General features: G+C 41.0%; 1 protein-coding gene across 9 annotated transcripts in view; it reads left to right on the plus strand.

Annotated features, from left to right (window-relative positions):
• Positions 1-14,678, plus strand: part of LOC139943330 (splicing regulator ARVCF-like) — a 134,905-nt gene that overhangs the window by 38,028 nt on the left and 82,199 nt on the right. For 8 of the 9 annotated variants that reach the window (XR_011786803.1, XM_071940157.1, XM_071940163.1 and 5 more), the window contains exons 4-9: positions 3,239-3,351; positions 5,718-5,834; positions 6,510-6,595; positions 7,802-7,878; positions 9,913-10,345; positions 12,741-12,833. Coding sequence is in view for 8 of the 9 variants with exons in the window: in XM_071940157.1 (XP_071796258.1) it covers positions 3,239-3,351; positions 5,718-5,834; positions 6,510-6,595; positions 7,802-7,878; positions 9,913-10,345; positions 12,741-12,833 (919 nt within the window). In the remaining variant the exon portion in view is untranslated. The remainder of the gene's footprint in view (positions 1-3,238; positions 3,352-5,717; positions 5,835-6,509; positions 6,596-7,801; positions 7,879-9,912; positions 10,346-12,740; positions 12,834-14,678) is intronic. The other variant, XM_071940161.1, reaches the window with a different exon arrangement.

The raw sequence follows: 14,678 nt of genomic DNA on the forward strand, positions 1-14,678 counted from the left end.
AAATATCCTGCAGGTTTTGTGTCAGAGGTTACATCTGTGAGTTATTGAAAGTTACCACGGTAACAACCCCAAGGACAAAATGGAACTTAAGAGGCAATGACCACATAGCAGAAATTGAAGACATTGATCTGATGTTAGACTTTGAAATTAAATATTTCATCTGGTGATTTAATGCTAGAGGATAACTAGAGGATTGGAATGAATGTGCAGTGCTCAATTCCAAAAACAAATGATGTACCATCCATTTATGGTGTTTCTTGAAAACTGGAGGATTAGATACATGTAATATACCATCCCTTTATGAAACGTCTTTTGAAGACTGGAAGATTGGAATGAATGTACTCTTCCAATAACCAATGGCGTACCATCCCTCTTTGATATGTTTCTTGAAAACTAGAGGATTGGAATGAACTTGCTCTTCCAATAACCAATGGTGTGCCACCCCTTCATGGTATGTTTCTTGAAAACTAGAGGTTTGGAATAAATGTGCTCTTCCAATAACCAATCATTTACCATCCCTTTACAGTACTGCACACACATGTGTGTCTTGAAAACCAGATGACAATTAAATGTTCAATATTCCGTCCCTTTTTGTTACTACTCTCGGAAATAAAAAATAGATATGGTTGGAATGAACTCTTCCCAAAATGTACCGTCTCTTTACTCGAGGATGAAGGACAATCCACTATTAATGGTTCATGGATTCACTTGACATCCTGTTCTGATTGAACGCATCCCAGGGTAGCCTGGTATCAATTTGCATCTTGCCTTCTGACAGTGTAACCAGTCGTGCGTGGCCGTGATCTAGTCCGATAGTAATACCAGCTTGTCCAGCAATTAGGAAGGATCCGTCCACCAAGAAATTGTTTGTCATTAGTTAAAAGGGGATTTAGAAATGATCGAGCATGTGTGAAGCCAGGCTGTAAGGACAAATTTACGAGGCAATCAATTGGTGGTTAAAACAGCTGGATGCAATTCAGTCAGGCTTGGATCTAGGTGTGAGATAGAGAGAAGGGGTGTCTATTTTTTTCCCCCTTTTTTCCCCCCTTTTTTTTTTTTTTTCCTTTCCGTCAAATGAGGCTAAAAGCCACTCTTGGTATAAGGGGCTACACGAAGACAATAAGATGAAAATAACACAAGGGAGCTGAAATAAATACATGTAGGAATGAATGTTTGCATGATGGAAAGACAACAACCGTAAGAACATTTTGCGGTGACACCATCCATGGATCTCTTTTGAGTGATTGGTTGTTCTGCGAAGAAACCGATGGACCCAAACCTGTGTAGTTGTCTATCCTTGTGATGCGCCCCATAGTCTGTTAACCTCTTGAATTGTAACATCTGGGAGGTTCTTGAGGTACCTTTGGCCTGAGAGCCATTTTCAGAAATTTTCCAATACATGGAATCTCATTATACATACTGTAAGTTTAACAATTTACCCCCCCCCCTTCTTTTTGCTGTAGTACATGCATGCTTTCTAACTTAAGTGTTGCTAATTTTCCACATGCTTGGTTTCCTTTTTAACTACTCTTGTTTATTTCATGTAACTCTTGTTTATTTCATGTATCTTTTTGCTTCTCCGTTAACAACTTCCTATTTTCATTTCCCCTTCTGGTTTCTTGTTGACCTTAATTTCTCCCTTTTCACTTCAGTTCATGTGCGTGTGGTATTTTGCTGACCTGTTTTGCTGACCTGTTTCGTTCTCACTCTACAGTAGTTGCTCAGAAAAGGCCCAATTCGTGCTCAAAGAAGCATACTGTATTAGAGATCCCTCAAAGAACAAATATAGCAGCCGCAATAATTTCTCCCTTTTCACTTCAGTTCATGTGCGTGTGGTCTTTTGCTGACCTGTTTTGCTGACCTGTTTCGTTCTCACTCTACAGTAGTTGCTCAGAAAAGGCCCAATTCGTGCTCAAAGAAGCATACTGTATTAGAGATCCCTCAAAGACCAAATATAGCAGCCGCAATAATTTCTCCCTTTTCACTTCAGTTCATGTGCGTGTGGTCTTTTGCTGACCTGTTTTGCTGACCTGTTTCGTTCTCACTCTACAGTAGTTGCTCAGAAAAGGCCCAATTCGTGCTCAAAGAAGCATACTGTATTAGAGATCCCTCAAAGACCAAATATAGCAGCCGCAATAATTTCTCCCTTTTCACTTCAGTTCATGTGCGTGTGGTCTTTTGCTGACCTGTTTTGCTGACCTGTTTCGTTCTCACTCTAGTTGCTCTGAAAAGGCCCAATTCGTGCTCAGAGAAGCATACTGTATTAGAAATCCCTTAGAGACCAAATATAGCAGCCGCAAACAGCTTACTACCAAAAGGTCAATTGCGGCCGGTAGGCAGCCATAAGATTTGACCTGCTTTCCATCATTATCAACCAAATAGGTCGGAATCCAGAATTGAATTGGTCGTTTTCAAATTGTATATGGTATGCATTGTATCTTTTGGTGGTATGGGTGTTTAGTACATCGTACATGTTTATAAAATGCTTCACCTCTTGGCACTGTGGCCCCGGTTCGATTCCTGGCTAGAGCCTAAAGCCCAGTTCATACTTCCTGCGAATGCAAATGCGATACAAATTTTGACATCACAGGGCTGCTTTGTAGGGGTTGAGCACAGGGTGTGAACTGATGTGAACTATTTGTTGCGGATTAGTGACGTCAAACTTCTTTTTTCATTTGCATCCACAGGAAGTATGAGTATGAACTGGGCTTTAAGGTCATGTCACACGAGGCAATTTACAGGCAACCAGTTCCAAGCATCCATTCACATTTTAATGTTCACTTGTTTTCTTTGGGATCGATGACATTGTTTCTATCTTTGAAAAGTTACTCATGTGCTACCACAGTGGTCATGTAGCATGCACTGCAGTTGGTTGCCCCCAATGTTCCCTCTAAAAGTGTGACAAGGGCCCAATTTCATAAAGCCTGTAAAGTAAGCACGGAAGTTTGCTTAGCATGAAATTTCTTCCTTGATAAAAACCAACCAAATTTCCAGTTGTTGCATATTGCGTGTTACTGGTATTCAGCTGTTGTTTGTTTATCCTAAAAATCACGTGGAAATTTGGTTGGTAATCCAGTTTTTATCAAGGAAGAAATTTTATGTTTAAAGCAAACTTTTGTGCTTCAAGGCTTTATGAAAGTGGGCCCTGACCTTTACGTGAGTAGAGTTTATGTAACGATGATTAGGCTGGATAAAGAGAAACTAATTTTTTGTTTATTGATTTGTTGATAATTTGCAGGAAGAGAAATTTGAGAAGTTGACCCGAGAGTTGGATCAGGAGAATCGTAACGTCATCAATCAGTTTGAGAGAAGTCAACAGGAATCAGAGACTGGAACCTTCGCTAGCATCAGGTAGGTCCGCATTGAGTAGTAGACCTAGGGCCAATTTCAAAGCGCTGCTTAAAGACAGTGGACACTATTGGTAATTGTCAAAGACCAGTCTTCTCACTTGCTGTATCTCATCATATGCATTAAGTAAAAAACCTGTGAAAAATTGAGCTTGAATGGTCGTCGGAGTTGCGAGATAACTATAAAAGAAAAAAACACCCTTGTCACACAAAGTTGTGTGCTTTTAGATGCTTGATTTCGAGACCTCAATATCTAAACTTGAGGTCTTGAAATCATAATGGTGGAAAATTACTTCTTTCTCGAAAACTACGTCACTTCAGAGGGAACTGCTGCTCACAATGATTTATACTTTCAACCTCTCCCCATTACTCGTTACCAAGAAAGGTTTTATGCTGATAATTATTTTGAGTAATTACCAATAGTGTCCACTGCCTTTAACAGAGCACACATTTTTGTGCAAACTATAGCTGAAAGTGTCTGTATACGTTTGGTTCTTAGAACCCTTCGAATGGCTTTTGACTGGCTCACGAAACAGTCTCCAAAACAGCATTCAATTAATAACATGGAATTTATGTGGGGGGGGGGAAACAAAAACCTCTTCTCTGCACCTTTTAAAAGTACATCTAACCGATTATTAAAAATAACCATGGCGCACCAACAAAACAAACAAAACAAGATTCTGATTTTTGTTCTCAATGAGTAGTTTCATTTCTGTCGCTTTTCCCACCAACAAAACCTCAAAAAAAAAATGTTGTTATTATACGTGTCGCCTTGCAGTGAGTTCGTAAGAGCCTTCTAAAGTGAAAGATACAACGGCCAACTTAAGTTTTTAATCTACAAAAAAGAAAGAATAAAAAGTAGTTATTTCTGTCATCAGTAAAACATTTAGTCTTTGTTTTGCTTTGTTTCATCAATAAAAGAACAGTTTCATTTCTCCCACTGTCCATTGGTGAAACTTTTAAAAATATGTGTGTAATTTTGAAGTGAGTTTGTTAGACTCTTGAAAGTAAAAGCTACAGACGACAGATCAAATTTCTCGGTCATGAATAAAAACTAGGCGTTTTTACCCTGGAAAAAACATTGCAACAGTTTCTGAAATAAAACTGGCATCAGGGTTTTTCTTTGTCCTGAATTAGCTTGATTGTGACATTGAAAGAGAGTTAATAAGTGGTAATTGTGTTTAATTAGACTGATAACCTATTGCTGCTAAGCAGGTTTTGTCTGTGCTAAGCAAGCTTTTGTGCGTACAGGTTTTAATCAAATTGGGCCCTGGGGCCGTTTTCACCAAGCAATAAAATTCATCACAAGACAAATTTTCAGTAAATATCGTAGTGAGTTGCATTGTGACATCACACTTTACTTAGCAACTACGATTGATTTGCAGTGAAGATCAATCTTAGATCTTTGTGAATTCCGCCCCCGTTTGGTGTCTAAATGGAAACGTCCGTATTGTTTTGAAGGAGTTTTAGAAGTGTTGGGTGGACTGGTTTCCGTGTCTATTATTTAAAGGAACACGTTGCCTTGGATCGGACGAGTTGGTCTATAAAAAGCGTTTGTAACCGTTTGTTATGGAATGCATATGGTTAGAAAGATGTTTTAAAAGTAGAATATAATGATCCACACAAGTATCACTCAAAATTGCACGGTTTTCGTTTTACGTCGCGAACTAACACGGTCGACCATTTATCACTGTTTATGGGAGTCAAATTTTTGACTCCCATAAATGGCCAACTGTGTTTGTCGACGAGGTAAAACGAAAACCACGCAATTTTGAGGCATATTTGTGTAGATCATTGTATTCTACTTTTACAACATCTTTCTAACCATACCGATTTTATAACAAACGGTTACAGAACGCTTTTCAAGGACCAACTCGACCGATCCAAGGCATTGTGTTCCTTTAATACAATTGGACATTGTAACATTGGACCATTTCAACATTCCCTGAGTTATGTTAATGCCACCTAATTTTGTTGTTTTAAAGCCATTGGACCCTTTCGGTACAGAAAAAAAAAAAAAGTTCACAGATTTACAAATAATTTACAGGGTTTACAGAAGGTAATGGTGAAAGACTTCTCTTGAAATATTAGTCCATGAAATGCTTTACTTTTTGAGAAAACGGTAAAACAATATAAATTCTCGTTAACGAGAATTACAGATTTGTTATAAACACATGTCATGACACGGCGAAACGCGCGAAAACAGGAGTAAGTTTTCCCGTTATTTTCTCCCGACTCCGATATCCGATTGAGCCTAAATTTCCACAGGATTGTTATTTTATATATAAGTTGTGATACACGAAGTGTGGGACTTGGACAATACGGTTTACCGAAAGTGTATAATGGCTTTAATGTTTTGGTTATTTACAGTGAAACTGACGACTCGTTTTCGTTCCGTCGTTCAGCGGTGAATGAGTCAGTTCTAGAAAGTGAAAGCAGTATCAGCAGCAAGGCATACAACAGCTCTCACCTGATTGACTCTGCGCTGTAAGTTTGACCTCTATTTAATGCTCTGCCAGCGAAGCAGAAGGGGAATACACTCACTCACACGAGATCCAGGAATTGCGAATCTCAACCTCTGAATCCAAGATCTTGTGTCGCATTTAAACCAGTGCTGATCCAGTTCTGATCCCACGTTTGATCACAGTAGTCGCATAAAAACACCCGTATGCAAAAACCCTGCCATTCGTAGCCAAACCTGAATAGACCACATTGAATTGTGGTGTCTGATTCACCTTTGCGGTTACACTTTTGTCTGGAATCCACTTTGCCTGATCTAATCCGCCAGACAAATCAGAACAAATAATTATGAGTATACTATTAGCCTGAACAGTCTGTTAACAGCCTACAGTACATAAAGGTATGTGTAAATGTATGTCAGGCTTTGTACCAGATTAAAACAGTTCCTACTTTTTTTAAAGGACCAAACATCGTGCCTGTTTTTATGAAAATAAAATGAAAAGCTAATTAGTCCTGGTGGCTAGTCACTAAAAAAATATTTCAGCAAACCCTGCAAATGTCCGATAATTGATTGATTGATTGGTTGGTTGATTGATTTATTGATTGATAGACTGATTGATTGATTGATTGATTGATTTATTGATTGTTCACACCCCTTCTTCATCTGTCGTTGACATCCTTTGCCCTGTTTCTCTCTTTCAGAGACACATTACGCGCCCACAACATGGATGCGAGTGACACCATGCAGTACTCAGGGTACGGCGCTGTCCCTGACAGAAGCTACCACGGTAAGTAGGCAATTGAACCAGTTGTCGATTTTCACAAAACTCTTCCTAACTTAAGACTAATCTTAGAACTTAGGACGAGTGCCAACCCTGCACTTTTACATGCAGACCTTAAGATTAATCCTAACGCACAGGGTCACGCACAGGGTCACAGTGGTGAGAGTCAAGCTCTTTACACACTAGCCTCCCAGATTTCAATTAAATTCAGTGAGAACCAACACACAACTCTACTCAAACTAGGCCATATGACCCTAGCCAGTGGAGCGCTCTAAGACCAAGCCACCCAGAGAGAACCAACGCACATATGACCCTAGCCAGTGTAGCCGGAGATCAAACAAGGGTCACATTGGTGAGAGGCGAGCGCTCTAAGACCAAGCCACCCAGAGAGAACCAACGCACATATGACCCTAGCCAGTGTAGCCGGAGATCAAACCAGGGTCACATTGGTGAGAGGCGAGCGCTCTAAGACCAAGCCACCCAGAGAGAACCAACGCACATATGACCCTAGCCAGTGTAGCCGGAGATCAAACCAGGGTCACATTGGTGAGAGGCGAGCGCTCTAAGACCAAGACACCCAGAGAGAACCAACGCACATATGACCCTAGCCAGTGTAGCTGGTAATCAAACGAGGGTCACATTGGTGAGAGGCGAGCGCTCTAAGACCAAGCCACCCAGAGAGAACCAACGCACATATGACCCTAGCCAGTGTAGCCGGAGATCAAACCAGGGTCACATTGGTGAGAGGCGAGCGCTCTAAGACCAAGCCACCCAGAGAGAACCAACGCACACATGACCTTAGCCAGTGTAGCCGGAAATCAAACCAGGGTCACATTGGTGAGAGGCGAGCGCTCTAAGACCAAGTTACCCAGAGAGAACCAACGCACACATGACCCTAGCCAGTGTAGCCGGTAATCAAACCAGGGTCACATTGGTGAGAGGTGAGCGCTCTAAGACCAAGCCACCCAGAGAGAACCAAGCATACATGACCCTAGCCAGTGGAGCCGGTTGTCAAACGAGGGTCACATTGGTGAGAGGCGAGCGCTTAACACACCAGCCACCCAGACAAACCAATGTACAGTTCTACTGACATACATATGGCCCTAGCTGGGAAACAAACAAGGGTCACAATAGTGAGAGGTGATCACTTTATGCACTACCCATCCAATGCCACCCAAACAAGCAAATAATACATTCCTTTTTTTTTTATAGAATATGGCAGTCCTGCGGTTAATGGACACACAGATGCTTCCCCGGGCCCTAAACAGCAAGTGAAGAAAACAACACAGGTAGGCATTGCATTGGTATAAAGGGGGTAGGCAAAAAATGGTGGACAAAAACTTTATGGCAACACCAAAATGTCGCTCTCTCCTGGTGCGCTCCCTTATTCTTTTGGCATTGCCTGAGTGTGATGCATTCCACCCAATACAAGAAACTGAACTTTAAAGGCAGTGGACGCTATTGGTAATTACTCAAAATAATTATTAGCATAAAACCTTTCTTGGTGACTAGTAATGGGGAGAGGTTGATGGTATAAAACATTGTGAGAAACAGCTCCCTCTGAAGTGCCATAGTTTACGAGAAAGAAGTAATTTTCCACAAATTTGATTTCAAGACCTCAAGTTTAGAACTTGGGGTCTCGAAATCAACCATCTAAACGCACACAACTTCGTGTGACAAGGGTGTTTTTTCTTTCATTCTTATCTCGCAAGTTCGATGATCGATTGAGCTCAAAATTTCACAGGTTTGTTATTTTATGCATATGTTGAGAAACACCAACTGTGAAGGCTAGTCTTTGACAATTGCCAATAGTGTACACTGCATTTAAAGTGTAATCTCACTATTGCTAAGCTCTACATGTACATTGTATTGGTAAAAAAAAAAGCAGGCAAAAAACTGGTAGTCAAAAATAATGGCATCACCAAGTTGTCGTCCTTACATAGGCCTTTTTGAAAACCTCGGCTTCTGCTTTGGATTTGGCTTCAGGCTCCGTCATCTCGTCTGAAACCCTGGGCGCAGAAAGGCAAAGCACGCGCAATTGTCAAAACATTTGGCGGGGGCAAAGCACGCGCAATTGTGAAAACATTTGGCGGGGCCAAGCTAGCCTGAGCTGAATCCAAAGCCAAATCCAGTCGTTTCGAAAAAGGGCCATAGTATGCTCCCCCTTTCCAACCACAGGGGAAAATTTCCTTAAAGTGGCACCTTAGAGAATAGTACAGTCTCCTTGCTTTGACTTGCCAGACCATTTACTTAGAACGCTCATGAGTGTCGCGGCCGAGTGGTTAAGAGCATCAAATTCAAGTTCTGAATTCACCAGAGTGTGGGTTCGAATCCCGGTCGTGACACTTGTGTCCTTGAGCAAGATACTGAATTTGCTTCTGTTCGCCCAGGGGTATAAATGGGTACCTGCGAGGGTAGAGGTTGATATTGTGAATGAAAAAGCCTTCAGAGCGCCACGGCAGCTCGGGGCTGTATACGCCCTAATGGGATCTGAGAAAGATTAAAGGGATGTTATTGGCCCAATGACCAGGGGACTAATGTAAAGTGCATTGATACGATTTATTGTGAAATGTGCTATATAAAAATGTGTTATTATTGATGCCGTTTAAACAAAATGTTCAGAGTCTACCTTATTAGAGTGGATGTTCTATCATGACGGCATGATAGTATCATGAGGATTTTATAAGCAATGCAGTGTCGCTTGACGACCCTTTTAGTCTTAGTCCAATGGGCTACATGTATTAGTCAATTGAGACATCAACCACACACGATTGGTTGTACTTTGCAAACTGCTTAAACCCAATGACTGGGCGAGCTGTTTGAATAAATTGACAAATGTAATGTAGTTGCCTTTTCACGCATGGCTAAGATATGTAATGCAATTTCTCATGTGGAGTTAAATGGTGCGGGACTAATGCAGAGAGCTGCATGAATAATGAACCAGTAACTGGAGTCTGTAATTAGATCTAACGGATTAAATACTATATGGGATGATGGATGAAGCTGGTTTTTAATATTAGTGTTTTTATTTCTTGGATGGGAAATTTCAGACTTTTATCTGACTTCAGACTTTTGTTAATGTCTGCTTGGTGCAAAGAAAATGACTGCTATTTTCTTCAGTTATAAAGAATCTTACTCTCTGAATTTAAAGATACTGTTCCCAAAAACTCCTTTTTAAAAAATCATTTAACTCCAGGGGTTTCTCAAGGTGGATATGTCGTCATTTCCGTCATATGTCGTACAGGTCTCCTAAAATAGATTCTTGTTTCAGATCTGTTTGTTTGCAATGACTCTCACCCCTGAAAATACTTCTTTCATGGCAGGTAACAATTACCAAGCACACGGTACAAACCCGCATCGTCCACTCCCCGGACGGGCGCGACTCCCCGGCCGTCGCCCACTCCCCCGCCCCCTACGACAACCGGGACTACTCCCGTCCCTCCAACTACCCTGCTCACCCGGCTAACAACTACGGCAACGAGTCCCCATACCCAGGTGATCAGTACGATGCCTCCGACCCTTCCAGGCAGTACGAAAGGACGCCCTCTGTTGACGGCAGCGAGAGACAGGGCTACCGTGGCGATCCGGTGCGGGATCCGTACGATCGCTCGTACAACGACACACCGAGCGATATGTACGCGCCGTCGATTGAAGGAAGCGAACGGTACGGGACGGCACCGAGGTCGGAGAATCCGTACAGCTCCCCGAGACCGCAGTATGGGGATAGGTATGACGACCGTCCAGTCGAACCCAGAGGTGAGTTTATTGGTGACGGGTCTCGTCAGCTTTCTTAAAGACTTAAAACAGCTGCTTTAACATCCTGTTGTGGCTTTCTTGTCAAAAGGCTTAGAAAAAGCTCAAAACATCCACATGAACAGAGAGGGTAACTACACGTACAAACAAAAGGTTTTTTTTTCGCTCAGTAAATAAGTTAGTAAAAATTCATCTTGATGTGATGATTAAGATGTTAACAATACAAAAAGGTAATACAAGATTTGCTAAACAAACCCTGCTTTTTACCCGTGTGTGTGTGTGTGTGTGTCCACCATGGTCCTCTCTGCGGCGGGAAAAATAATTTCATTCTCCTGGGTTTTTTTTTTCGGCTAACAGAATTTCCCACGAGCTTAGCCGGTTTGACTTTTTCACAAGTCCATATTTCAAATGAGATAGGGAAGCTTTTCAACACTGAACTAGCCAGCCAGACCACTTGGATGAAATGTGGGGCAGTTCTCATGTGTTGTATTGACAGTTTGTTAAGGGAGAATACTGCCTTTTAAAGGCAGTGGACACTATTGGTAATTACTCAAAATAATTTTTAGCATAAAACCTTTCTTGGTGACGAGTAATGGAGAGAGGTTGATAGTATAAAACATTTTAAGAAACGGCTCCCTCTGAAATATTGTAGTTTTCGAGAAAGGAGTAATTTTCCACGAATTTGATTTCGAGACCTCAGATTTAGAATTTGAGGTCTCGAAATTAAGCATCTGAAAGCACACAACTTTGTGTGACAAGGGTGTTTTTTTCTTTCAGACTGATTTAGCTCAAATTTTCACAGGTTTGTTATTTTATGCATATGTTGAGATACACCAACTGTGAAGGCTAGTCGTTGACAATTACCGATAGTGTCCAGTGTCTTTAAAACTAGGCCTGGGCGAATTATTCGAATATCCGGTTAATGGCGAATAGGTTTTCCTATCCGTAACCGCGAATGCCTTTTTTTTCTTAACCGGATATCCGCATAGGGCGCGAATACCTATTTACAAACCGGATAATTCTGTAATTACAACCGAGTAACCGGATACTCTTTAATATCCGAATATCCGCGGACGTCGGGCGACAACTGATATGAATGTTTTGTCTGAATCCTTATGAAACTTCTATTAAGACAGCATAAAACAGCATATATTAAGTATTTAACTATGCTCACCTCCGTGAAGAGTTAAAACAATGACATTTCTGACGTAATTTGTTCAAAGATTACAAAAGTTTTCCTTCACGTAGAGTCAATCACGATCAAAAGAAAAAGCAAATCGCCATCTTTAAATTAGATCCGGTCATTTTTATGAATGAACCGAGTGACACTGTCTAAAACTAATATCAATCCGCCCAAAAGATCTCATTCACAAACGAACAGCGCCCTCTAGCGGCAAAAAAAAAAAATCCGAATAACAAAATTTCACTATTCGCCCAGCACTATTTAAAACCATTCAACTGCACTGGGGGTCGATTTCACAAAGATAGTCTTAACTTATGACTAGTCCTAGGAGTTATTAAAAACGTAAGGCTAGTCCTAAGTTAGTATGAGTAACTCGTCCTAACTGGAGATAAGACTAGTCCTAACTCTTTGTGAAATCCACCTGTGGTTTTGGATGATGGTGGCACAGCAGAACACCGCATAGGTTCGGGGCGTTTAACCAGGATAACTTCAAAAGCAAGACTTGTTACCCCTACAAATCAATCCTTTTCCTCACCTCCTGCAGATAATAGTGGAGCACTATGGGTATGTTCAGACAGCTAACTAAGTTAGACCCGATACGGTTTAACTTTTACGAGCAGCAGGGGGTGATCGTAAAAATAAAACCCCTTTGTGTTCAGATAGCACTGAGTTAAACTCGATCCGGTTTATCTTTGGTTTTAAGAGGTCAAAGAAAACGCAAACCTGTTACTCTAACATCCTGTTTATTGTCCTGTTCATTGGTCACCGTGTGTTTACGTAATGATTACGGAGGTCAATGGGTCGTCTGTTGTGAGTTAAACCGGATGTGATCTTTTTTATTCTGTTCACACACAATGTTAAAAGATAAAGCCAAAGCGGTCTAAAGATAAACCCCCTCCCTGGACGGTTTGTCTTTTGTGGGTTGAACTCAATTCGGACTAACTTTAGATCCGTTCAGACACACAGAGTTGAACTCGATCGAGTTGAACCATGAGTTAAACCAACTTTAGTACCATGTCTGAACACACCCTTTTACATGTACATGTGAAGTAGAATGCTGCCTCCTAAAACCATCCAACACCACTGTTTGTGTACATTGTATGGTGGCACAACAGTACACTGAACAGGGTTTAGACATTTAACTTCTGTAGGAAAACTTCAGAAACAAGACTCTTACCCCCCTACAAATCCGTCCTTTTCCCCACCTTCCCGCAGATAATTACAATTACAGCGACCAATACGACCGTTACCCTCAGTCCGGCCAACCCAAGGAGGATTGGAACCCACCACCACCAGCGAATGACTACAGTGAGATTTTGTTCCCCCTCCCTTTTTCCTTTTAACTTTCTCACCCGATTTTGCACCACCGCCTAAAACCATTTGACAAACTAACCATGCTTTGATTATGTATTGTATTTTTTCTGATCTCTGTGTTGTTTCTTCTAATCTAACATTCTATGCATCCTTGGCCTGACCAGGGTCACAGCTTTGTTATAGACCTTTATCACACTGTCTCCATCTTGGTCATGTTCCCTGTTTCCATAACCGAAATGAATACTAACATTCGTTTGGTAAACATGGCACCAGACTATTATCTCGTCCAGCCTCAGTTTGGTTACAATGAGTTGGAATGGAGTAAAATCAAGATGGCCACACCGTGACAATGGTTTATAATAGATGTTAAATTTGCATCGGGATAAAGAATATTCATTTTGGTTTTTACCGATGTACACCGATGTGTGTTAGCACTGTATACTCAGTACTTACCCGAGTTTGCAGTACCCGCTGCTAAAACTAAGATTCTAACCGCTTCTAGCCACCGGGCAATCTCTGTGGTCTAGTTGGTATGACACTGCTCTAGAATTGCAAAGGTCGTGGGTTCGAATCCCACCCGAGTAATATGCCTGTCATTTTTTTTCACAGAACTCAGGTAAGTAAAGAGTATACAGTGCTAACACACATCGGCGTATATGGGTAAAAACCAAAACGGGCAATCTCGGTGGTCTAATTGGTAGACACTGCTCTAGAATTGCAAAGGTCGTGGGTTCGAAACCCACCCAGGTAATATGCCTGTGATATTTGTTATACTTTTGTTACTGTTCCTCTGTGTGATTTTCCTTTGACTGTTTAATTTCTGAGTTTTAAAATATAAAAAAAAAGAAAAAGACATTGCTCGAGCACAAAGCCAAAGCCCAAGTCCCACCAAGCCCTGAAAAATGCACTGATTCATAAGCAGAAAAACAGTGTTTAATAGGGTGCGTTCGTTTAGCTTCCCTGGGTCGACCCCGGTCTGCCCCGGTACGTTCGAATAGCTTTGACGGGGCTCACCCGGGTCAGCCCCCAGTGCCCTGCTTATGGAGTGGGTCACTTGGGGGTGACCTGAGGAGCATGCCGTCACCACGAGAGGGCGAGTGTGATCGTTCGTTTAGCTCTTGTCAGGGGCTCACCTGAGTGAGCACTCTAGGGTAGACCCAGGGAAGCTAAACGAACGCACCCAGTGTTATTCAATTGCTTTTAAAATATCTTTTTTATTAGACACTGAAAGACGAATTGAATTAAAAATATATTTAAAACGATTTTATAGAAGAGGCTTGGGAAAAGGAAGCGTCTGTCACAGCGACTATTACACAGACCTAGCAAGTTTTTGTACAAATTCTTGACGTACTGATTGCTTTTTAACATTTTAAGGACCTCATACGTAATCATTTTGTAATGATGCCAATTAGCATGACCAACGAATCACTTGATTTACCATTTTGTATTTTCACAAAATGCTGTTTCAAGATTTTGTACAAATTCTTGATACTTAATGCTTTTAACATGTTTAGCAGGTCTCAAGATCCAATATTCAACTTCGTTTTGTAAATTACACTAATTAGCATGTTCGATAAATAACTAGACTTGCCATTTTGCATTTCCATAGATTTGCGAGATTTTCAAGATTTTGTGTACGAATTCTTTACATACTCATTGCTTTTAACATTTTCAGGACCTACATTAACAGATTTAATTGTTTTATAATTAAACCAATTAATTTGATCAATGGATCACTCAATTTACCATTTTGAATTTCCACAAAGTTGCGATTCAAGATTATGCTTACAAATTCTTGATATACATGCTTTTAACATTTCCAGAGAATTTTAGGACCTT

Source organism: Asterias amurensis, chromosome 10, assembly GCF_032118995.1.
Source record: "Asterias amurensis chromosome 10, ASM3211899v1".
In the NCBI taxonomy this organism is placed as follows: Eukaryota; Metazoa; Echinodermata; class Asteroidea; order Forcipulatida; family Asteriidae; genus Asterias; species Asterias amurensis.